The following is a 25,086-nucleotide window of genomic DNA, read 5'->3' on the forward strand; positions in this document are numbered from 1 at the left end:
TTCGAATAATAGATTAATAAAATAATCGATTCCTCAAATAATCTATTCTGTGGAAAATCCAAAATTGACTCATTAAACAATCGATTATTGAAAAAAGCGATTATTTAAAAATTCGATTCTTCAGATGATCGATTCTTCAAATAATCGACGCTTGAAATTCTCGCTTCTTAAAGAAATCGATTCTTTAAATAATTTATTCTTCAAACAATTGATTCTTGAAATATAAAAAACATAATTGCTTGTTCAAAAAATTGATTCTTCAAATTACCGATTCTTGAAGTAATCTGTTATTTAAAGAATTCAAATAGTCGATAGTCGATTATTGAGACAATGGATTCTTCAAATTATCGATTTTTAGTGATCGATATCTCAAATAATCGATTCTTGAAATTACCGATTCTTCAAATAACCGATTCCTGGAATAACCAGTACTGCAAAAAATAGATTCTTCAAAGAAACGATTCTTAAAATCATAGATTCCTCAAATAATGAATTCTTGAATTAAACGATTCTTCCAAAATCGTGATGCAATCTAATCAACAAAACTTTTTTTTAATATAATCGATTTTACAACTAATCAATTCACATAATTTTCGAATAATCGATTTTTCAAATAATTGATTCTTCAAACAATCAGTTCTTCAAATAAACGATTACTGAAAAAATCGATTCACCATATTATCGACTCTTCAAGTATGCAATTCTTGATACAATCGGTTCTTCAAAGAATCGAATCTTGAAATAATAGATTAATCAAAAAATCGGTTCTTTTAATCATCAACACTTCAAGTTATCGATTGTCAAGATTAAGATTGTGAAAATAATCGATTCTTCAAAAAATTCATCTTTGAAGTAATCTATTCTGGAAATAATCGATTCTGGAGATAATCGATTCTTTGAATGATCGATTTTTGATATTTTCGATTCTTCATAAAATAGTTACTTAACATATCATTTACTTAAAAAAATCGATTTTTTAAATAATCGATTCCTTAATTAATTAATTCTTCAAAAGATCGATCCTGTAAATAATCGATTTTGAAGTAATCGACTCTTCAGTAAATCGATGCTTCAAGTAATCTATTCTTGGAATAATCCATTTTCCAAACAATTGATTCTTCAAATAATTGATACCGCATAAAATTGATTTTCAAAGCGATCGATTCTCCAAAAAGCTATGATCTTTTCTTGAAATAATCAATTCCTTAAATAATCTATTCTTCAAATAAGCGATCCCTCAAATAAGAGATTGTTCATCTGATTCTGATTTATTTATTGATATCTCATTTATTCTTTAAAAATCGACTCCACTTCAACTGAACAGTTCTTGAAATAATCGATTCATCAAAAACCGATTCTTTAAAATATCGAGTTATCAAATAAACGATTCTTCATTCAATTGACTCTCTAAATAAACAATACTTGAAATAATTGATTCGTTAAAAAATCGGTAGTTTTTATGATCGATTTTTAATGATCGACTCGTTAAAAAATTATTCTTCGAAAAACCGATTTTTTTAAATCGATTCTTGAAACAGCGATTCTTCAAATAATCGATTCTTTAATTAATCGATTATTCAACCAACCGTTTCTTGAATTAATTGGTTTTTAGAATAACCAAATTTTCGAATAATCGATTCTTAAATTGATCGATTTTTCAAATAATTCGATCTTGAAATAATTGATGCATCAAAAAATCGATTTTTCGATTAATCGATTCTTGAAATAATTGATTCGCGAATTAATGGATTCTTTCAAAAAATAGATTCTTGTAATAATCAATTCCTTAAATAATCGATTCTTAAAATAGCATCGAATAATGAAATAATCGAGCCAAATATATGATTTTTCATATAATTGATTCCCAATAAAATAATAAAGATTCTAAAATATTTTTTTATAAGCAATAGATTCATTAAATAAACGATTTTTGAAATAATTGATTCGGTGAAAAATTAATTCCTCAAATAACCAACTCTGGAAATAATCAATTTTCCAAATAATCAATTTTTGGCTTTGATTTTTCATATAATCGATTCTTTAAATACTTGACTCTTGAACCAATCGATACTCCAAATAATCGATTAATCAAATTATCGATTCTTCAAGCAATCGTTTCTTAAAATAATCGTTTTTCCAGAAAACGATTCATCAAATAATCGAATCATGCAGTAGTTCTTCAAAAATTCGAAATTTTTAAAATATCGGTTCCATAAATAATCGATTCTTCGAAAATTCGATTCTTAAATAATTGATGCTTCAAACTATCGTTTCTCCCAAAGAGAATAGGGAAAGAGACGAAGAGTGAAAATCAGTCAAAACGGCAACACTCCCTTTATGATGATTTTAACACTAGAATTTTGGCAACCGCTTCCACAGGCAGCACTTTAAATGACTCCTATTATATTTTGAAAACAAACCGTACGTCGATCGTTGGTTTTGTTTATCAAAAGATGTGCATTCCGAAACAAAGAGATGAAATAATTCTAAAGCTTGTTTTTACTCATACATATACTCTAGAATGTACCTTACAATCACGATTGAACTAAGTTCTGACGAAAACTCAAATTTCTTTTTTGATAGATGTACAATACTTATCTCCTCTAACTCAGGCATGAGTAATGTTTATTTACATTGCACGATTGGTCTGCTCAATAAGGTATTTTTGGCTTCACACTATTCGTCTCTTTCCCTATTCTCTTTGGTTTCTCCCAATAATGGATTGGGCAAAAAATCGATTCTTCAAGAGATCGGTTCTCCAAATCGGTTCTTTAAAAGAACGATACTAGAAATAAGAAAGAGTTCTCATAAAATCGTTTTAATCTTTAAATATTCGTTTCTTCAAATAATTGATCCTTCATATAAGCTTAATAATTAATTCTTCTAATAATCGAATCTTGAAATAACGAATATTTCAAAAAATCGAATTAGATAGTCGATGCTTCAAAACATCGATTCTCCAAATTATCGATAGCGCCAATAATCGATTTTTAGATAATAGATTCTTCAATGAACCGATTCTTCAAATAATCAATTCTGGAAACAATCGATCCTTTGAACAATCGATACTTCAAAAAATCGATTCTTGAAATAATCGATTTTTCACAAAACCGGTTTTTGAAATAACTTTTTGTCCTCAATAATTAATATTTTAAATGATCGATTCATGGATTAATCGATTCTTCAAAATAATTATCCTTTGAATAGTCGATTACTGAAATAATCGACGATTTAATTAATCGATTCTCCAAAAAAAAATATTCTTCAAACAAACAGTTTTTCAAACAATCGATTCTTCAAATAATCGATTATTCAAATAGTTGATTCTTCAAATAATTGGTTCTGCAAAAATCGATTTTTAAAGCAATTTCTAAAAATTGTATGATCGATTATTGAAATAATGGATTCTTTAAATGATGGATTCTTCAAATAGGCGATTCCATAAATAATTGATTCCCAAATAAATCGATTCTCCAAAAGGTCGACGCGACTTCATCTAATCAATTCGTTGAATACTCGATTCTTAAAAACTCAATTCCTCAAAAAATCGATTCATCAAATAAACGATTCTTCATGTAATCGACTCTCTAAATAATTCATACTTGAATTAGTTGATTCTTTCAAAACTCGTTTTTTTTTAAATCGATTTTTCAATAATCTTAAAAAAATAATTCTTCAAAAAATCGATTCTTAACACAGTAAATTTTTCACATGCTCGATTTAGCATTAATAGATTTTTTTATAATTATTGTTTCAGGAACTAAACGATTCCTAAAGTAACCGAATTTTCCAAGAATTGAGTCTTCAAATAATCGAATCTTGAAATAATGGATGCCTCGACAAATCGACTTTTCGAATAAACGGTTTTTGAAATAATCGGTTTTTCGAATTAGACTATTCTTCCAAAAATACCAATACCAATACCAAAAAATACGATTCTTCAAATAATTGATAAAAAGCGATCCTAGAGATAATTTTTAAATTTTTCAAACAGTAGATTCCGCAGATATTCGATTCTTCAAATTATCGATAAATAATTTCTTCATGCAATAAAATCTTGAAATAATCGATTTTTTAAATAATCGAAATTGAATTAAATGATTTTTCATAGAATCATTTTTTTAAAGAAATGACTCTTGAACCATTACACTCTCCAAATAATCGATTTCTCAAATCGATTCTTGAAATAATCGATTCTGTAATAAATAAATTCTTTAAATAATCAAATCTTAAAATAATCGATTCTTCAAATAATCGAAATTGAATTATTTGATTTTTCGTTGAATCGATTCTTGAAATAATCAACTCTTGAATAAATCGATTCCTTACATAATCGATTCTTCAAATAATCGATTCTTGGATAAATTGGATGACTTTTTAAATAATCTATTTTTGAAACGATCAGTTTTTAAATAACTCATTCATCAAGTAACCGATTTTTATATTAATCGATTCTCCAATCATCAATTCTGTAAAAAATCGATCCTCAAGATAATCTAAACCTCAAAATATCGATTCTTCAAATAATCGATTCTCTTAATAATCGAACTGTCTCAAACAAGCCGATTTTGAATTAAGCGAGTTTTCAAACAATCCACTCCTGAAATACTCGATTCCTTAAAAAATCGTTTGGTAAAAAAACGGTTTCTTAAACAATAAATTCTTCAAATAATAGATTATTCTAATAGGCTCTTGAATGGATCAATTCTTCAAAAAATCAAGCAATCGATTCTTCAAATAGTCGATCCCTTAAATAAACGATTCTTGAATTAACCGATTCGAAAAAATTGACCTTAAAAAACGATTCTTGGAATTATCGATTTATCAATTATTGGCTTTTTCAAATAATCGATTCCTGAATTAATCGATTCCTTAAAAAATCGCTTTTTAAAATTGTAGATATTTGAAATATTTGTTTGGTGAAGTAATCGATTCTTCCAATAATCGATTCCTCAAATGATCGAATTTTCATAAAATCGATTCTTGGACAAGCCGATTATTCAAAAAGTTGATTCTCCAAATAAAAAAATTCCCAAAAAATCGATTCCTAAAATAATCGATTCGTGAAATAATCGATTTTTCAAATAATCGTTTCTTTAAACAATCGATTTTCCCTATAATCGATTCTTCAAATGAGCGACCGAAAAGTCGCAAGGACAGAACATGCTTCGTAAAACCCGTTTCAAATATATTAGAATGTAAAAACCGGATATAAACTTCAAGCATAAAAATCGGACTGGGACATTCCTTCGTAAGAGTTGGATAAAAAAACATTCAGTAAAAAAACCGGAAAGAAATACATCCGATTCTTACAAAGAAGTTTTTGTTAGCCGACTTTTAATCTTGAACATCAAGATATACGGATGCTCCTACGAGCGGTTTATTTATTTTTAAACGATTTTTATACTGGAGGTTTACCCTTGCCGGGTATTACGGGTGAGAACTTTTTAAGCGATTCTTATGCTGAAGGATTTCTGTCCGAATTTTATGCTTGAAGTTTGTTACCGATTATTATATTCTAATATGTTTGGAACGGGTTTTTCGAAGCATGTTATATCCTTGCGACTTTTAATTTCGGTCGCTCAAATAACAGACTTTCAAAATCCGATTCTCTATACCAGCGGTTCGCAACCTTTATCGTACCACGGACCCCTTAGAAATCACCCTGGGTTGCTGCGGACCCCCGCGGATAAGCATCGATGTTGTATGCTATCAATATGTTATTTTCAGTTTGTTAGGAAACAAATGTAAATTTCAATATGCACTCAGCAACAACTTCACGGCACCCTTGGGGTTCGCGGACCCCAGGTTGAGAATCACTGCTTTATACAATTTGATTCTTCAAATAATCGATGCTTACGACAATCATCTCTTCAATTAACCGCTTCTACGAAGAAACGATCTTCCAGCTATCTATTCTGTAAATCTGGGACGGGACATGCGGATTGAGAAAAAACAAGTGACAAATTGAACCAGCTCTCAAACGTCATTTTGAACCAGTGTGTGCCAGAATGAGATGACATGTGAGCGATATGTGAACCAGAATGAGAGCGTATGTGAGTAGTATGGAGAATGAAAAACAAAAAAATGGAAATGAAAACATCTATCCGCAGGTCCCGTCCCAGCTGCAAATAACTGATTCTTCAAATAATCGATTCTTGAAATAGTGAAATCTTCAAACAATCGACTATTCAATTATTCGATTCTTCAAATAATCGATTATACGAATAATCCATTCTTCAAATAATCTATTCTTCAAATAATTAATTCTTCAAGTAATCGATTCTTTAAATAGTCGATTCTTGTAATAATTGATTCTGTGTTAGTATGTTTTAATTGCCGCAATATATACTGATAAAAGTGACCGAAATATTTGCAGCCACTTACCAGCACATTGAGTGACCCCTTGATTCTACCGAAAAAATATTTTTTGCAGCAACACTTCCTTGTTTATTTGATTTTCAGTTGCTGCTAGCAACCAACATGTTTACCAAATTTTTTTCATTCGGACGTGTTCATGGACGATTTCTTGTAAAATTGTGTGATAGGATTGAGTTTCTCGTATCATCAGGTAAGTAACGCACATTCCGCTGTTTAAATTAACTAAAAGATCGAACCCCACAGATTCGCACGATATGATACTAATGCTGAATGCTCCTGCGAAATTTACCGCAAACTTTTGTGCAGGACCAGGTTGTATGATTGTTGGAGTATCAGCTAGAGGATGTAGCCGTCGTTATCTGTATTGCAATGGTTACCATGTCCGCGTTGTACTGTCCAAATGGCAAATTAATAGCCACTAATTCGTCCAACAGAACAATTTTTGTATGGAAACATTTTCATTTACATCTTTCAGACAAGTAAGTAATTCCGAAATAAATGTATTTTTCGTATTTGCAACATAATTTCTATTCCAGCGTCTGTGGCAATTTGGCATCAATGATTTTTCAGCAATATCGTATCAAAAACTGTTGCAGATCAATGCTTGATTGGCTAATTCCGCTACATTCTAGAGCGAGGAGGTCTGAAGAAAATTTTCACCGACTATAACCGGCTAGATCAGACAGATCTAGCCGAAATACAAAAGCCCCGATGAAGATTTCGCCGCTCGCCCAACAATAAAATTGCATTGGCAAAGCGAGCTGTATAATGTGATGAGGATTTTTATGCTATTGTCATTTACTTCTAGATGCCATTGATATAAGTTACTATTTGAATATTACCATTGAAGCTGTTAATTTTCGGTGACAAAGATCATCCTTTGCTTTTTATAAATCAAACGAGTCGGCAATCTCTTTTATGAATATAGAAAACGTGCCATGGGTCAGTGAAACTATGTAGCTCTTGCATGTTGGTAGCGAGGATTTAACCCACTATAATTTTTAGTTCCGTAGAAGGTTCATTTCAGGGTTTTCTCAACCAAATTTTCTCTAAAACATGTATTAGTTACGAATAAACACTTTATTGTATTATGTACTAGTGGTTTGAGTTAGCAAAAAATTGTATTTTAGAATAACAATATTGTGAAATTTCTCACTTCGAAATATAAAAATAAATTTCTTTAGCAAACCGCCGAAGCTCACATTCTGAATTTTTTGTTGTTGACAGTAGATACAAGAGACAAGATTAGGATAGTCGCTAGTAGTACTGCTTGCTCGATCTTTCGCACGCACTTAATATCCATTAGTTTGACACATATCAACGACCTTATATACTGAATGTTCCGGACATCGACAATCTTTGTTCATTGTATTGACTCTACTATTTTGACCACCAGGCTTGTTATTTACTCACACAATGTGCACAAAGAGCGAAATACTCCGATGAAAAATAGAGCATCACAAAAACATTGCGATATGCAGAACGACCACACAAAGAGAAACTTGAAAACGAAAAAGAAAGATCTGTGCACCATAAGCTGCACAATTTCGCGCAGTCGCCTTGAAGATACACTTTTTTGAGCCTCTGCTCACTGGCAAGCAGGTAGGAAGGCAAATCAAACTACAAATCAAATCAAAATGTTCTTTGGTTGCTTTCTCTGCTCACGGAGCGCGGGGGAACAGGATTCACACTAAAGAGCCTTTTTATTTCTACACTTTGAGGTGTGCAGCCATGGAGTAGAATGCACGTATTGGAGCAACACACATCGGAGTGAAGAGGTTTATTGTGAAAGTGAAGAGCGGTGGTTCGCATGAAAAGTGCAAAGAGCGTTTTTTATTCTTCTCTTTATTTGCTCTGAGGTGCAATACCCCAGTAAAGTTCAGCCGGAAATGAACTGGAATTCTGGCTGGTTCCAGTTAGTACGCCGGCTCCAGTGACACAACCGATTCTAACTAGAATCGGTTGTGTCACTGGAGCCGGAATGCGAACTGAAACCAGCCAGAATTCCGGTTCATTCCCAGCTGAGCTTAATCGGGACATCCCTGATGACCACTTGTTCTTCTTCGCTGTACAAACAAAGCCAGTTACGTGAAACGTCACATCGTGGCGCGGATTGCTGTCTAAAAACTCTAGTCACTCTGGAATTAAGCTAGTGTTTACCTTACTAAAACACATATTTATTAATCCCTGCCAGTTCTCAGCATTCCGAAACCGACGACAACTTCCAGGGGACCATTTTGAAATTAAATGCGCAGTAATTATTCTGAATTGTCAGCTACATTGAAGCCAACTGGTCTAGCGCATGTCTTATTTTCACAATTTCCCGCATCACACAGCAAATACGCCGTCGGTTCTGTATTATAGCTGGTTGCTTTTAAACACGTCAGACATTGACTAAACCGAAATTATTCTTAATAATAGGTACTATACTTTCGAGTGGATTAGACTCCGACACGACTTGCCATATTGATCACATTTATGTGCTCTAATCCATAGAATTCATCATGATACGTGTGAACTATTCACCGCCGGTTTCGAAACTGTTTCCACAAATTGTTCGGTGCATTTTCAAATACTCGCTAGTATTCTCGCGCTCTTGAATTGCACTGCTTACAGTATATTTCTTCCTTCTACGAGCTATATTGAACTGGAAGCAATGGGAAATTCCCTAGCAGCTACAGTGGCAAAGACGTAGATCTGCAACTAAATGTAAAATTCTTTCTTTTGTGCGAAGTAAACATCTGAAATGATCATATTATTGAGAAAAAGCATGCATTATTCTGATTCAATGAATCGTACCTCTTGCTTCCCACATCCAATAAATTACTTTAAAAGAGTTCTTTTTTTCATTTTTCATTCAGTTTTCATTTTGCTGATGACACCTCCATTGAAATCTGGATCCGATATTTGATCCCTCTTCCTAATGAAACAAACGTACTTCATGACGAATATGTGAATTGTAAAAACGGAACTAAATCAATCAATGTTCTTTTAAGTACCTGTTGCAACTTCAAAAAACATCATCCATCCTCTCCAGCGAAACCTTTACAAATAATTTCACAAATTGCAAAATTAGACTGGTGAAAAAATATCTCTGACAGTTGACGCGAAGTCAACAACAAAATAAAAAGTGTTGCTGGTTTCAGGTATTTTCTAAGGAAATGTCATATTTGACAGTACCAGTTACCTGAGTCACTGAGGGGTAGTCATATTTGCGATGCAGTTTTGAAATGCCAGTGTCTAGTCGTGTCGTTGGTTCTACTGTATCAATTTTGTTGCTTATTTTCGGCAAATTTAAGACTAATAGAAACGAAAGTAATGAAATTGAAATACGGATCGGTATTCTAGAGCGAATAAGTTATAAACTTAGAACGGAAAAGTCGGACTAGGCAGGCTCATATGGACATGATCGAAAGGAAATGTGAAGAATCATTTGCCTTCTGTTAAGTAGGAGTTGGGCGTTGCACCCAAGTCTACCGCATGGACATTGATAGAACATAACTCATCAGAATGTTTTACCGCCGCCTATCATGTCCATATGAGCCTACCTAGTCCTAGTTTTCCATTCTAAGTTTATAACTGATTCACTCTAGAATACCTATCCGTCTTTCAATTTCATTTAGTCTTAAATTTGCCGAAGATAGCCAACAAAACCGATACAATAATTGATTCTTGAAGTAATCGGTTCCTGAAATAATCGATTCTTCAACCTGCGCCATATAACTTAGAATAGGTTATGTATAGAATTTGCCGATATATGAACAGTAGCCTATCAAACATAGATAATGGTTTCATAGATTACATTTTCCTTAAAACCTCGGAAAATAAACGAGATATCTCGAGTTTCCATAAAACGCAATCTATGGTTACTCCTGTTTGGACGCCAGCTAAATCTGGAGTTACCTTTTAGGGCAGCTTTGATAAATAGTAAAAAACTGAACATTGTAGGGTTACTGCTCCCCAGGGGCGGATCCAGAAAAAAAATTCGGAGGGGGTCTGAAATTTTGATTTTGAAATGTTCAGTGTACAATACGCAATATCTCATAACCTCAAGTAAGCTTTGGTGGTTAAATCTGATTTAAAAGTATTTTGAGCTTAGAACGAATTTAAAATATAAATTATTTTAAAATTTCTTAACAAGTTAAAAAAAATCGGAGGGGGTCCGGACCCCCAGGACCCTCCCCCTGGATCCGCCACTGCTGCTCCCTAATTCATCTTAGCTCGTCTATTCATCCCACCCATTTGAACGCATTAGTTAGAGCAGTATCTGCTATCTCTATTCAACGCATTAGCTTAAATGGTAGGATGAATAAGGAAACGTTATACTCGACTTTTCGCTTCACTCAAACGCGAGTATTTCACATTTTACACGCAAAAATTATCTGTACTGCTTCTTAGGAACGAAGCAAAGATGATGACACTTAGTTAAGCGCGATTCAGTCACTCTAAGTCGAGTTATCATCGAAATAGTGTGACATCCTGTCTAATGAGATGGATAAGGGCTCGTCTACACTAATTCAAAAATTTCTCAAAACATCGTAAGCTTCGGCCGCGGGGAATATTAAAAAATGTAGAAATGCCTATTTTGGGAAAAATGTGAGTTACCCCTTTTATTAATTAGCCATTCACTTGTCGCCGTAAAGTTACCTCCGATGACAGTGCCTCTAGACATGATATTTTTTAGCCAAGGACTGAAGCTTCTTCAAAATATTTTTGACCGCACATTTCAGCGTCAATTTGTTGAGCTTGTATGCAATGACAAGATTACCTTGAAGGTCGACGGTCAAGTGCCACTGTTGATTTTACCGCGATGAGCTTGCAATATCTAGTTTTATTTTTTTCGATGAGTTTGCAATATCTAGTTTTATTCGTATCAGTCATACATTACGAACAATTCGATTCTCTTGGTCCCACTCTGTTTGCGTCATATGGTACAATAGACTGATCTAACCGCTGTAAACATTTTTATGATCATCGGGTCAGCTGAGTCCAAAGTTTGGCTCATAACACTCACCTGAAATTAACCGATCTCGCCTAGCCTCGCAATTACCGCTTAACCTTAACATTGCAGCTCGTGCAATTCATCTAAACACGACATTACTGAAAATTTTAAGGTGAGCCACAGGCTCGACTGGAAACCAATGGCAACGAGCGTTTGTTGGGGATCGCTCTAGCTACAGCAAACTAAACCGCAAGTGACTTCAATGCTTGGTAGTAAAGATGTGGGAGAGCGAGAAAGAGATTTGCTAGATAAATCGCAGTGCCTCAGTAGGATGCATGATGTGTTTGAATTTCGATCATCATAATGTACGTTGCGTCTGGGGAGTTGAGACATGATTTATATTTATTTGTTCGTTAGCGTGATTAGTATTGCGTGAGAAGGTTGTCATTATGGAAGTGCACGAATTATCTCCCATCGCTGGAGACAGTGAGGTATTGTTTTCTTTTGAGAATATATCGTACCGAGTTCGAATTCCTGCTAGATTAACAAATAATTTGAAGTGTTTTCCGCCAAGTCGTGCTTTTGAAACCGAAAAATGTAGTAAACCAATTCTTAACAATGTGAGTGGTGCATTCCGTTCCGGTAGGCTGACTGCGATTATCGGTCCTTCGGGGTCGGGAAAATCTTCCTTGCTGAATGTTCTGAGTGGATTCCGGTAGTATCAGTGATTGTGAAAATTTAGAAGTACATACTGTAAGTTCATTGTTTTAGTAAAGCAGACGGGATCATCAAGCTGAATGGTGAACCTTTAGAAGGTTCAAAGTTGCGCAACGAAGTCTCGTACACTGAGCAGGAAGTTTCCTTGTGGAGGAATCTGACGGTGGAAGAATCGTTACGGTATGCCGCTGAGTTTCAGCAATCACGCTCGTGGGCGAAATTGTCTAAGAAGAACATTGCGCTCGACCAGATTAGATCACTTGGTTTGGAAAAATGCTGTTCAACTTTGGTGCGAAATCTTTCCGGTGGCGAGTACAAACGGCTTGCTATGGCGATAGACCTTCTTGCGAATCCGAAAGTAATGCTCTTAGACGAACCAACCAGCGGTTTAGATACGATAGCTACAACTCAGGTGGTATCTCAAATGAGAAGCCTAGCCCACGGTGGACGTATTGTGGTGTGTGTAATTCATCAGCCTAGTTCCAGTATTTTGAAGATGTTTGACGATGTCTATCTGGTGGCCAGAGGGAACTGTTTGTATCGGGGGTCTTTGTCAGATGTGATTCCACGGTTTGCCCGGGTTGGCTTGGAATGTCCACTGTCTCATAATCCGGCTGATTTTGGTATTTTTTGACATTTAAATACAACCGTGTGAATTGAAATGACAGGAAGTGATTTGGTTTTTCCAGCACTAGAGGTCGCCAGTATGGAATATGATGAACGGGTGTTAAATCTGATACAAGACAACCAGAATATGAATATTGCGGAAGAGATTGAGCCTACCCCGTTACACTTGGTGCTACAGAGGAGTCGATCAAAGTTAAGCCCGTGGAAGCAGTTTCTTTTGCTGACGAAAAGAACAGTGATATGTACTATTCGGGACCCGGTAAGATAAACTTTCGTGTAGAGGCTAGGGTGTCCCAAAATGACATCATGTTAAAAAAGTCATCGGGCTCACTTCTTAAATGAAAGGTTTGGGTATTAGGACCACTTTCTTCTTCGGAGTGAATCTGATAAAACGCTTCCTACTAGTGGCGAATTTAGATTTTTTTGAAAAATGGGCCGATTTTGGATAAAATTTCAAATTTATGCCTGTTGAAGTGGTCCCGAACTGTCTTAGATTTTTTTCAGCATTTTTTATTTTTTCTGGAGATCCAAATGGAGAAGTATGGTTAGTTAGTTTGTACAAATGTTGAATTATAAGAGCGGCAGAGCCATTAAAACTCAGTAAAAAGTGAAATTTTTGGTGTTTTTCAGTATTTTTTCTTCAAAACTGGGTATCTACAAAATTTTAAAAATATAGAAAACACTTTATATAGTTGAGCCGAATACAGATGCGTAATTTTGCTGAAGAAAGTGTATAGCTACGGCTGATGGGGTATGAGTTATTTAAGTTTTTGTTAGATAACCTTTGACATTTTTAACAATTCATCAAAAATAATGCAGTTCCAAAAAAGAAATCAGTTCAAATGTTCTTTGATCACACATTGTTTTTCGGAAAATAGAAGGAAAATGATGAAAAATGACGTTTTTTGTACGTCTTTAGCATGCCAGGACGAGGTTTAATGAGCATCTGATATTTTTTTGTAACTTAAATTATAAAAATAATGATAACTTTGCTAATGACGCCAAGTCTCTAATTATTTTTTGAAGAGTTAGTTCTCTATAATTACATCTAGAAGGCATCTTCAACGAAATAATTGTGTCAGAAGATGCGCTGTATTCTGTTGTAAAACTTTTTCGAGAATATTTGCCCCAAATTCGACTATTTTGGAATTATTTAATCCGTGACAGTAAATATCAGTTTTTCAACACTCACCTCACTCTTCTGCATTTTTATCCACTTTAAAGTTCCTAACATGGAAATAAGACCTTATATACAAAATGTGAATACGCCAATCAATTCAGCCTTCAAATATACGCCATAATTTGCCATTTACTCGACATATGTGTTTAATTTTAGTGATTTTCAAACCCGCTAGGTTGCTATTAGTATACAAGTATAATTTTAAAAAATCGTCATATGCTCATAAAAACCGATTCTAATGTGTTAGAGACAAGCAAAAACGCCATTTTTCATCATTTTCCTTCCATTTTCCGAAAAATAATATGAGGAATTCCACGAAGATCCGTCCGAAAATCTTTAAAATTGTGACCGACCATCTTAGATTCCAATGAAACATTACACGTTTCACCGTCATGCAAGACTAAATATTTTCCACAGGCAATAAGATTATTTTGACTCAAGAGCAACTTTTCAAAAGGGCGTAAACGTTTCTACGTGCATGAATTTCAAAATTTTTTTGTTCGATTACTGTATTTTATACAGCAAAACTATCTGAGAACGAGTTACAGGGAATGAATGCTTCTGTCTGAAAAAATATACACTGAAAAAAATGTTGTTACATGAAAACAACCAACATATGATTCAGCTATATAGTTTAATCAACAGACCCTATGGTTGAAATATATTTTGGTTGCTTTCATGTAACTTTCAAATGGTTTACAATATCGCCTTGATGTCGAAGAGAAAGTTGCACGAAAGTTTACGGGCCTTTTGAAAAACCTATTATTGTTGATGGAGAAATGCGACTAACTTATGAAAAGGTCGTAATAAAACAAAATAATTGTGTTGTTAAAACAAAAGTAAAAATATCTCGAGAACTACTACATTTTAGAAATTTTTTGTTAAGAGCATTTCGATTTAAAATAGCTTTTAGAGTCATATTCAAAAAGAAAATTGTATTTTTGACTGCAAATAGTAAGAATTATAAAAAAATGTCAAAAGTTGTTGTTAGGAAAACTTTTTTATTGAAAGCTTCTCCATGATCCAAATACACTAAAAAGGTTGCTTTTACGTCTTTAAAACGATAAACATTAAATTTTTGACATTTCTTGATGGGGTAACGCGAATAACTTTTAAAAAGAGCATAATTACACAAATTAATTGTTTTTGAAGGAGCAAAATTTCAAATATCTCGAAGACTATCGCATTTTGGAAGATTTTTGTTAAATGCATTTTGATTTTAAATGGTGCTTAGAATTATATTCTGTAATAAAATTACAATTTTGTATGTACGTATGTACGTATGTACGTATGTACGTATGTACATGTACATGTACGAAGTTATTGTTAGAAAAACTTTTTTACCGATTTTTTCTCCATCATGCAATCACAATCAAAATGTTTCTTTTCTCTTTAAGTTTTTGGTAACAAAATATAAAAAATTTTAAAAAATGGGTTTTTCGCAGTTTAAATTTTTATCGTAAATTTTTGTTTTTTTTTGAAAAATGAAACATTTTTTTCAGTGTATATTTTTTCGGACAGAAGTATTCATTCCCTGTAACTTACTCTCAGATAGTTTTGCTGTATAAAATACAGTAATCGAACAAAACAATTTTGAAATTCGTACACGTAGAAACGTTTACGCCCTTTTGAAAAATTACTCTTGTATCAAAATATTCCAATTGCCAGAGAATATCATGGAGATTCATACAGCGAACACACCTGCAAAGCTTCGTTCGAATCGACGATGGTCATATTTTGCGGTCGGCCGGTTTTTCATGGAATCCCTCATATGCGGTCTAAGCACACTTCAGTTGTTTTATTTTGTAGAACAGAGTTATTTTTGATGAATATCATAAAATGTCAAAAGGTTATTTAACAAAAACTTAAATTACTCATACCCTATTGGCCGTATCTATACACTTTCTTCAGCAAAGTTACGCCCCAGTATTCGGCTCGAATATATAAAGTGTTTTCTTTATTTTAAAAATTTTGTAGATGCCCAGTTTTGAAGAAAAATTACTGAAAAACAACAAAAATTTCACTTATTACTAAGTTTTAATAGCTCTGCCGCTCTTATAATTCAAAATTTGTGCAAACTAACTAACCAAACTTCTCCATTAGGACTTTCAGAAAATAAAAAAAATGGTGAAAAAATCTAAGCTCGTTCAGGAGCACATCAAGAGGCATGCATGTGAAATTTTACCTAAAATCGGCCCATTTTTCAAAAAATCAAAATTCGCTACCAGTAGGGAGCATTTTAGCAAATTCATTCCAAAGAAGAAAGTGCTCCTAATTCCCTAACCTTTCATTTAAGAAGTGAGCCCGATGACTTTTTCAACATGATGTCATTTTGGGACACCTTAGTAGAGGCTCAGTATATAATTAAAGAAGGTGTGGGTGAATTTGAATTTGAATGGCAAATGTAAAGCATTCTGTTTTCATTTGACTTTGAGAAGTTTTTTCCAAAGTTAGCATTTTTTAGAGACCTGGAAAGGGTTTGAATTGGTATCGCATAATTTAAGATTGCAACGATATACAGGGTGTTTGGTTCATAGTTAAGAATCTCTCGGGGGGTGATAGACTGCCATATTTGGAGAAAAAAATTGTTCTACACATACTATCAAATCTCAACCGTTACAGAGTTATTGAACTTTTTGTGTAAAAAACTTATTTGTCTTAAAATAGCTGTAACTTTAAAAGTATACTTTGTATTTTAAATGTTTTAGTTCCATTCGAAAGGTGAGAAAATTTCGCATTGAGCGATGCCCTCACATGTTTCAGTTAATGAGTTTAAGTAGCCTTTTCAAAGTAATTTATTGAAAATTAAACAATTTTAAACGATTTTTCGTTCATTTCTTGAAAATCCTAATAGTTGACCTCATCATTTTAATAATTCAGATTGTTAGTCTTGATGAGCTGCTTAATTCGTTCTTTGACATGATACACTTACCTTTTCTTATTTTCACGATTTTGGGTTATTCAACTTGGATATTTTTATCTCATTTTCACTAGTACCAGCTCTAATTGGAAAATTACGGCACTTATTGTACTTTTTTTTCTTTTTATTCGAAAGCCAGGAAAATTTTACAGTGAAAAATGTATTAATACCTTTCAGTTAAGTGAATTTAGTATTCTTTTAAAAGTAAATTAGTTTAAAGTTAGTGCTATTGTTAGCATTTTCGTTAATTGTCTTTAAATAGTAAATAATAAACATCACCATTATTATCATGGAAATAATGCATCTCAGCAAGTTCTACAGTTCTTTCTTTGACTCCATTCAATTATCTCTTTTGGTTTCGACGCAAAATCGTTTTTATCACATCATATGCAAAAATAACGATTTCGAACCCACTACATTTGTGGCGAGCTCATGCTGTGTTAACTATTAAATAGCAGCAAAATGAAAAGAGATATAGACAAAGTGTCAAATAAAAAGTTATAGAGAACATTAAGGGGCATCAAATGAACAATAGTAACGATAAATTTTGTTGATTAATAATTAGAATAATTAAAAAACTCTCCAAAAAACACAAATTTTGAGTTATTTCGTTAGCAAAAAATCACTTAGTACACTTAACTAAAAGATATTTGTACATACACTGATAAGACATTTTCACAGCTTTCCAATGAAATCTTGTAAATAACGATAGAAAGCATATTTTTTAGATTAGAGTCTTTTAAGCACTTGCAAGTCGGTTACAGGAAAAGTATAGTAATGAAATTACAAAGAAATGAGAAGAGATAGAAATATGACGTCCAAGAACAAATTATGAATTGTCCTAAAACCCAACTTTTGGATAATGTATATTGCTATAATCATACTTCATTATTTCGAGAAAATTAGCAAAAACCTCCTCAAAAACACTAACTTTTAAATACTTTACAGCTAAAAGGTAATTAAAACTAATTACTTAAAAGATATGGGAACACCATTCAATAGGAAATTTTCTCACCTTTCGAATTGAACTGAAATATTTAAAATGCAAAGTATACTTTTAAAGTTACAGCTATTCTAAGACAAATAAATTTTTTACACAAAAAGTTCAATAACTCTGTAACGGTTGAGATTTGATGGTATGTGTAGAACAATTTTTTTCTCCAAATATGGCAGTCTATCACCCCCAAGAGATTCTTAACCATGAACCAAACACCCTGTATGAGAGGCTGCAAGCAAGAGTGGGTTGAAATTTTGTTCAGAGTAAAAGTGGGTTAAAATATTCTGTTAGATCAGAAATGGTATATTTATCGCAACCTCACGCTAAAATAGGTCATATATTAATTAGTACAAAAATGGTACGGCTAAATATTCAGGACAAGAAAGGTGAAAATAGTAATCAATTTTTGCGCACAGGTTTATAACAGTTATAATAGTACAGTAAAATAGTGTTTATTGTCGAATCACAATATGACAAATTGTGGAAAAACAATAATAAAAATAATCCATATACTGTTCTCGTTTATGCGGGTTGCCACACACAAAATTATACCAAATCCTCGAACTTAGTCGATTGGTACATAAAACTAGGCAACGGAAAACATCTTGAAAGTTTAAGCGAATTCTATACCTTTGTTTATAAGAAATGTAAAAATTAAACTTCCTACTGAATTTGTATTCTTGACCACTGTGCACTGTGTCAAGGCTAATAAAATCCTACAATCCTATTGTGCATTCGTTGTATAATTTTTGCATATAAAATCCTTGTTGAGATAGTGCTTTCGTTTCCCAAGGTGACCCAATTCCTAATCCAACTAAAAAAATGTAATTTGTGCCGAATTGATTAATATTGATTTATGATCATATCGACTGAACAACTGAAATCACTCATATGATCCAAAGACTCATACTGCTCATCATATAACACCAGCATTAAATGTCGTATTAAAAATTGTTCCACCAAAATCGCTAACCGTGATAATTATTTCCAGACACAAACGAAAGTGAAAACTGCAATCAGTATCTTCGTTGGACTGCTAGTTGGCACCGTGTATTACGACATTGGAAACAATGCAGCCCGCATCATCTCCAACACTACATTCTTCCAAATTGTGCTACACACCATCATGTTTACAACTATCGGACCCGCAGCGGTGGTTTGTAAGATTAGTTTTAGCATTTTTTTTCGAAATAAGATAGCATTACGTTTGTGTTTTTTTTTTCGTTTCAGTTCCTCTCGAGTCGGCAGCCTTCATCCGGGAACACCGCAACAATGCGTACGCTCTTTTCCCATACTATCTCTCCAAGATGATTGTGGAAATTCCGATTCTGATACTTAATACCGCCTTAATGATGGCGCTGGTATACGTAATGACATCTCAGCCAATGGAACTTCATCGGATCCTGTACTTCTGGGCGATCTGCCTGCTGTTCGGATGGATCTCGCAGATGTGGGGCCTGATGCTCGGATGTTTCTTCAAACTACAAACGACTGCCTTTCTGGCCGGTGTCAGCACCATTCCGGTGATGCTTTTTTCGGGATGCTTTCTAACCCTCGAACAGATACCGGAGATTCTTCGACCACTGACGTACGTGTCGTTTGAGCGGTACGCTTTCGAAGGGTTGCTGCACGTGCTGTACGGTCTGGACCGGAAAGATATGGAGTGTCCGGAGATATTCTGCTACTACAGCAAGCTTTCCAAGTATCTGAAATCTCTGCAAATGCCAGTGCTTGAATTGAAGCAAGATTTGCTTGCACTGTCCATATGGTCCGTGGCCATGACAGTTGCTTTCTACTTTTGTTTGAGAAGACGAATCAAGTTTCAAAATTAATCATCCGCTTAGGACGGTTTTTGGTGCCATTCTGGTCCGGACACTTGAAGCAAGATGTCTTTTATTTTGTTTAAACATGTACTTTTCAATGACTGTAAATATAGCCCCCTGGAATCAAACTGACTTTTTGTTCACCAAACAATTGCTGCTGCCTGCATATCTGTACATTATTATTTAATTAAATTTATGTTGCCTTTTAATTATGTCAGATGAGCCGGCAGAGTACACCATCGCGTGCATAAATCAACCCCGGCTTCGGGCTACTGGTGCTGATGCCATCTCATTGCCATCGTTTCCAGTTCCGTTGGTTTTCCGCGAGATAAAACGGTAATCGTGCGCTTTCGGACTAATTTTGTGCACATTTTCGGGCATTAATCCGCATTCCCAGATGATTTACTGTGACAGCTTCGGTGACCTAGTAAAGAGCTGTGGAATAATTGACTTTTATCGGCGGCTTTTACTGCACTCGGTGGCTTTACTCCTATCGACTTTCAACTTTCAACTTTAACAATATATGGCCAACGAAGTGATATTGGTGGTCAGTGGTGCTATTCTCGAAAACAAAACTGGATTTTGATATTCAAACGTTAATGGGTATTGTGTCAGTTTTCGGTACACTTAAGCCATTTCCGTGTGAAAATATGCAACATTTGGTGACACGCTTGTTAGAAACTAAATTATTTCCGGCGCCATCTCAATTCTCGGTACTAAATCCGAGCTTACCATCATTAATATTCATAATCTAATCAACGCTCCGTCCAACTCTCTTCCACCCCCACTCGGGCACACCACATTATTCAACACAGGAACTGCTTCTCGCTTCACACGTTGCTATATGGCTTTCCCCCGCACCGAATTGTTTCATGTACAATAGCAAAAACAAAAAGCCTTTTAATTAATACGATTTATTGAATTATAGCACCCATGTGGATTTCAGCCTCATCACCATCATCATCATGTTGGTTTTGTGATGTCAAGGGATAGATTCAACATAAATTAACTAAGGATTCGTTCAGAAAGTATGCACGATTTTCCTGAAGTACGCGAACTGGCTATTTGAAATCTAACTCAAGCATAGCGTTAGTACATTACTCGGAATTTCTGAAGGTGAAACTCTTAGAGTTTTCGATTGAAGAAACTGGTGTAGTTTTCTGCACTGAAATTGCACTTTTCTTGCAGAAGTGTTGTCAAAACACCGACACCATGTTCCATTGATTGGAACTGCAATAAAAAAGTGCAATTCCAGTGCAATTTCGGGGCAGAGATTTGGCACCGAAAATTTTGTCGGTGGAGCCAGTGCACGCACTAACACCAATAACGGAAACGTCAAAACCACGATCAAAACAACACAAAATGGAAACGAAAAAAATCGAAAATCAGTGACCGGACAATCGTTAGCGGTAAATAAGCATTATTTGATTAAATTTTCTATATATTTAATTTGCTCCATTTATTTACGTTAATTTAAGATTGAACTACGTTAACTGCGATGTTTTAATGAGCAAGAAACATGTTGGCTCACTGGCACAATTGTACGAGAAAGCATCTAATAATACAGAAAGTTATCACGACAGCCGAACGAATATATTGCTTATGTTGACCTGCTGTAAATGATGGCAACGAGTATCATCCCACTCAGGTGAATCGGTTTATTACGTGACCGGCCAGCGTCGTGAAGACCCAAATTTGTCCGAATGCCGACCCACATTATACTAGATGGAAATATACCTTCGCAAGCAAACCGATTCAAATAATTCTAATGCACACGGGAAAAGTGGATATACAATTGGTTGTAAGTATATGGCATTTAATTGCTTTTGTGAATGGGTAAAACAGATAGACCGTATGAACACAAATTAATATTTGCAGGAAAATTCGAGGCACAGGTTTTAATGGAGTCCACTCCATTAACCTTGGTAACAATTTCAAATGTCGGCCTGCAAGCAAGACACTACAAAATCCATTAAGGGACCTATGCATCCGTCGTTATTGGCCATCCCCTAAACCGGCAACGTATCCCTTGAATTGAATTTCGTTTTCAAAAAAGCGAATAAAGACATCTGTTTCTACGGACTTAGTGTACGGCTAAATTAAGAAACTATAGTAAGTCCTTTGTGGTTGGAGCTCGAACATTCGGAATCTGGCTTATATACCAGCGTCTTCTGTATTCCTTTCTAACATGAACATTATTTTGCCTTCTCAAACATCCTGATACATACTGAATTCCTAACAGGACGATTTGGAGTCCTTGGACAACTAATTATTTAATAGCCGCTGTGGGTGCTACAGAGTGCATAAATCAAACCGCTTTTATTAAATACAATATAACGAAGCTTTTTTGAAAGGGTGATCACCGGATAAGCTCTTCAGGAAATCGAGTATTTCGGATGATGGACAGATAATTTTGGAATTGACCTAGGCGGTATCACTACGCATGCAAACGCCTTGATAATAATCATACAGAGCGGTGGGGTGTTCGAGAGATTAAAGCATAAAGCACTATTTAGACCTATCTGATCCGCTTCAGTGCCGGTACAGTACCGTGCACGGACACTAATATTCTTTCATGCTGTCCAAATGCGAACATTCACACTTGTCTGGCACGGCACCGCCCCGGACAAGTGTGAATGCTTGCTGAATTGGCGTCCGTGCACGGAGCTGAACCGGCACTGAAACGGGTCGGATAGGTGTAAATAGTACTTTATTCTCCCATATATTTTACGTGTACGCATTCACATCTATCCGGTGCAGTACCTGTGTCGGAAAGTGTGGATACGTACAGTTGAAGTATATGGGTATAGTGCTGGGTTTTCCGATAGGGGGCAAATATTGAACTCACGCTTCATAAAAATCCAAAGAGTATTTTATTTTCGGAAATGTTTTTGAAGAAGTCAAGAACTATTTTAAGATCGACGGATTAATTGTGAATTCTATTAGTATATTAAGAATTCTATTAACGGGCAATATTTTAAAATCCTGACTGCCTTCTTCTTCTTCTAGTTCTGGTTATTCTTCGTCGGTCTATTTCCGCTACGATGGCAAAAACCGACGCCAGAAAGGTGACGACTCCCATCTGGACTAGATATCACCCATCAACTTATGGACCGGGGACCAACAGCCTTACTTCCCTTCCGAAGCAAGGCGTAACCCTCAGATTTTTCTCACCTCGGAAAACTCTCAACGACCTCGACTGGGATTGAACCCAGACCAAGTGGGGTGAGTGGCGGTCACGTCTACCACCCACCCAACCATCGGCGCCGTCATCCTGAATGTCAAATTCCTAATTGTATAAAAAATTAGGGTTATTGGAATGAGCTCACAGGACGGCGCATGTATTTTGAAGAACTCCTATGTATCAATTTAGAAGTATAATGTCTTCGACAAAGCTCTTGAGTACGTCGAGGGCTACTGGTGGTAAACTAATTAACTTTGAATTCGTTCACTAGCAATATTGAAATTTTCAGTACATGTTAGAGCATGCTTTATTTCACAATCCTGAGTACATGGTGGTTTAGACGAATAGTATCTCAAACAAAGTTCTTGATCAGATTAATTTAGAACTCAGACGCTAGCGGGCGTATGAAATCTTTTAAATTTCTATTTCTCAAGATCATGGTTGTTCAAAAAATTGGTTTCATGTACAAAATTCAGAACGAGATGAACAGAATTTTCTGACTAGTAATTTACTTTTTCATCCGAAGTTCCATTACTTGGTAGATCAATGTATCCCAAACTCTAGTCGTTTGAGATTGCGTACTAAAACAAAAAAGTTGGATTGAGAACTGTCTAAAGAAGGAAAGATCAACCTAAAACAATCCCCCGAAGTGGTAGTATAGAACGCCAAAACTTCTAGTACATGTGAGAAAACTCTTCATCTGAAAAGTCTAATCCAGTGGTCAGATTCATTCGGTGTTCTCTAACTAGGTCTAATAAAAATTTGTTTTAATCCACCTAGTAAGGCAATTGTACCTTTCTGATTCTGATTTAAGTCTTCAAAATGTTGTGCAAGAACATTTGAAATCAACCCGCCCTAGACCATCTCTCGATATTGCTCGTCAGTGATATTAACGTTGGCTCCAGCATCATTATTGACGAAAACTGAGCCCAGAATACCATTCGCGTAAGAACTGCACCACACAGACATTGTTTTAGCATGAAATAGGATCTCTAGGATCTGCTCCGAATACTCATCACAACGAATAGGCAGTCTTGTTTGTTTACAATCATTTAATCAAACATGAGCCACGCCCGAAAAGATAATTCTTTGGCAGCAATCTGCGATAACTTTACTTGGCCGGACGTTTAAAAGGCACCCTTTACAAGTGCACGACTGGCACGAACCTATTGAGCAACAAGTTGACGCTGACACACTGTAATGCCGGAAGAAGGCGACTGCAGGTCAACGGTAATGGACATAACCCTGAATCACTGTGACACCAACTGTTGTGGCAGTCTACGACAGAAACTATGTGTGATGTCATATTGATCGCAGAGCCTTATCAAGTCCCCCTGACAACGGTAACTAGGTGGCGGATAAATCAGAAACGGCTGTGATACAAGTTATGGGCAGATTCCCCTTTCAAGAAGTGGTAAAACGCGCATATAAGGGCTTCGTGATCGCCAAATCAATGGCGTCTTCGTGTGTAGCTGTTACGCTCCTCTAAGGACAGTAGAGCAGTTCAGCCTAATGCTGGAGCAGTTAACCGAGCAGTTGATCGGTCGGAAGCCAGTACTCATAGGTGGTGACTTCAACGCCTGGTCTGTGGAATGGGACAGTAGAGTAACCAACACAAGAGGGTGTATCCTGCAGGAAACTCTAGCGAAGTTAGACGTACGATTGTGCAATGAACGTTCTGTTAGCATTTTTCGGAGAGACGGGAGAGAGTCTATCATCGACGTCACATTCTGTAGTCCTTCATTAATGGCGGACATGGATTGGAGAGTATGCGAAACGTATCCGCATAGTGACCACCAGGCGATTCGCTACCGTATCGGTCAACGGAACCCTGCTGCAGTATGGAGAAGGAAGTCCGGTGAACGAAAGTGGACGACGAAAGCCTTCAACAAAGACCTCTTCATTGAGGCAGCTCGGCCGAACGGCGGGACCGAGAACGTGGATGCGGCTGACCTGATGGCGAAAATGAAGGGCTCGACGACGTCTGCCGAAATGTACCCAATTAAGCTGAAGACAATCGTCGAGGGTCTTTTCCCGAAGCACGATCCAACTGTCTGGCCACCAACACCGTACGGCGAAGAAGAAGGAAGAAACACGGACGATCGGTAAGTAACTAATGACGAGCTCGCAGAAGCATCGAAGCGCATGAAATCAAAGAAAGCCCCCGGTCCGGATGGAATACCAAACGTGGTGCTGAAAGCTGCGATCCAAGCATATCCGGACATGTTCAGGATGGGGCTGCAGAAGGGTCTAAATGGAGGCAACTTCCCCGAAATGTGGAAGGTCCAGAAGCTGGTGTTGCTGCCGAAGCCATG

General features: G+C 35.6%; 2 protein-coding genes and 2 long non-coding RNA genes across 6 annotated transcripts in view; 3 read left to right on the forward strand and 1 right to left on the reverse strand.

Moving 5' to 3' along the window:
- Window positions 1-11,513, reverse strand: part of LOC131681136 (ATP-binding cassette sub-family G member 4-like) — a 33,083-nt gene extending 21,570 nt beyond the window's left edge. The window contains exon 1 of the mRNA XM_058961849.1: window positions 11,396-11,513. Within this exon, the coding sequence (XP_058817832.1) occupies window positions 11,396-11,447 (52 nt within the window). The 5' untranslated portion in view covers window positions 11,448-11,513. The remainder of the gene's footprint in view (window positions 1-11,395) is intronic.
- Window positions 6,495-7,371, forward strand: LOC131681139 (uncharacterized). Its single transcript, XR_009303878.1, has 3 exons — window positions 6,495-6,571; window positions 6,625-6,860; window positions 6,918-7,371. It is a non-coding gene; the product is annotated as an uncharacterized LOC131681139 (long non-coding RNA).
- A 39-nt stretch (window positions 11,514-11,552) lies between the features above and the next one.
- On the forward strand, window positions 11,553-19,715 carry LOC131681135 (ATP-binding cassette sub-family G member 1). Of its 3 annotated transcripts, none has more exons than XM_058961846.1 (6): window positions 11,553-11,814; window positions 11,884-12,038; window positions 12,095-12,663; window positions 12,730-12,926; window positions 18,756-18,924; window positions 18,995-19,715. In XM_058961846.1, exons 1-6 carry the CDS (start codon window positions 11,773-11,775, stop codon window positions 19,594-19,596), a joined length of 1,734 nt encoding a protein of 577 aa, XP_058817829.1. In that variant the 5' UTR covers window positions 11,553-11,772; the 3' UTR covers window positions 19,597-19,715. The 3 variants fall into 3 exon arrangements, with proteins under 3 accessions (XP_058817829.1, XP_058817828.1, XP_058817830.1); XM_058961847.1 differs by having other exon boundaries at window positions 11,554-12,038; window positions 12,095-12,220; window positions 12,296-12,663; XM_058961845.1 differs by having other exon boundaries at window positions 11,553-12,038.
- Window positions 19,716-20,933: 1,218 nt separating this feature from the next.
- LOC131686233 (uncharacterized) lies at window positions 20,934-21,604 on the forward strand. Its single transcript, XR_009304948.1, has 3 exons — window positions 20,934-20,996; window positions 21,066-21,388; window positions 21,466-21,604. It is a non-coding gene; the product is annotated as an uncharacterized LOC131686233 (long non-coding RNA).
- Window positions 21,605-25,086: the final 3,482 nt, after the last annotated feature.

This window comes from Topomyia yanbarensis, chromosome 2, assembly GCF_030247195.1.
Source record: "Topomyia yanbarensis strain Yona2022 chromosome 2, ASM3024719v1, whole genome shotgun sequence".
In the NCBI taxonomy this organism is placed as follows: Eukaryota; Metazoa; Arthropoda; class Insecta; order Diptera; family Culicidae; genus Topomyia; species Topomyia yanbarensis.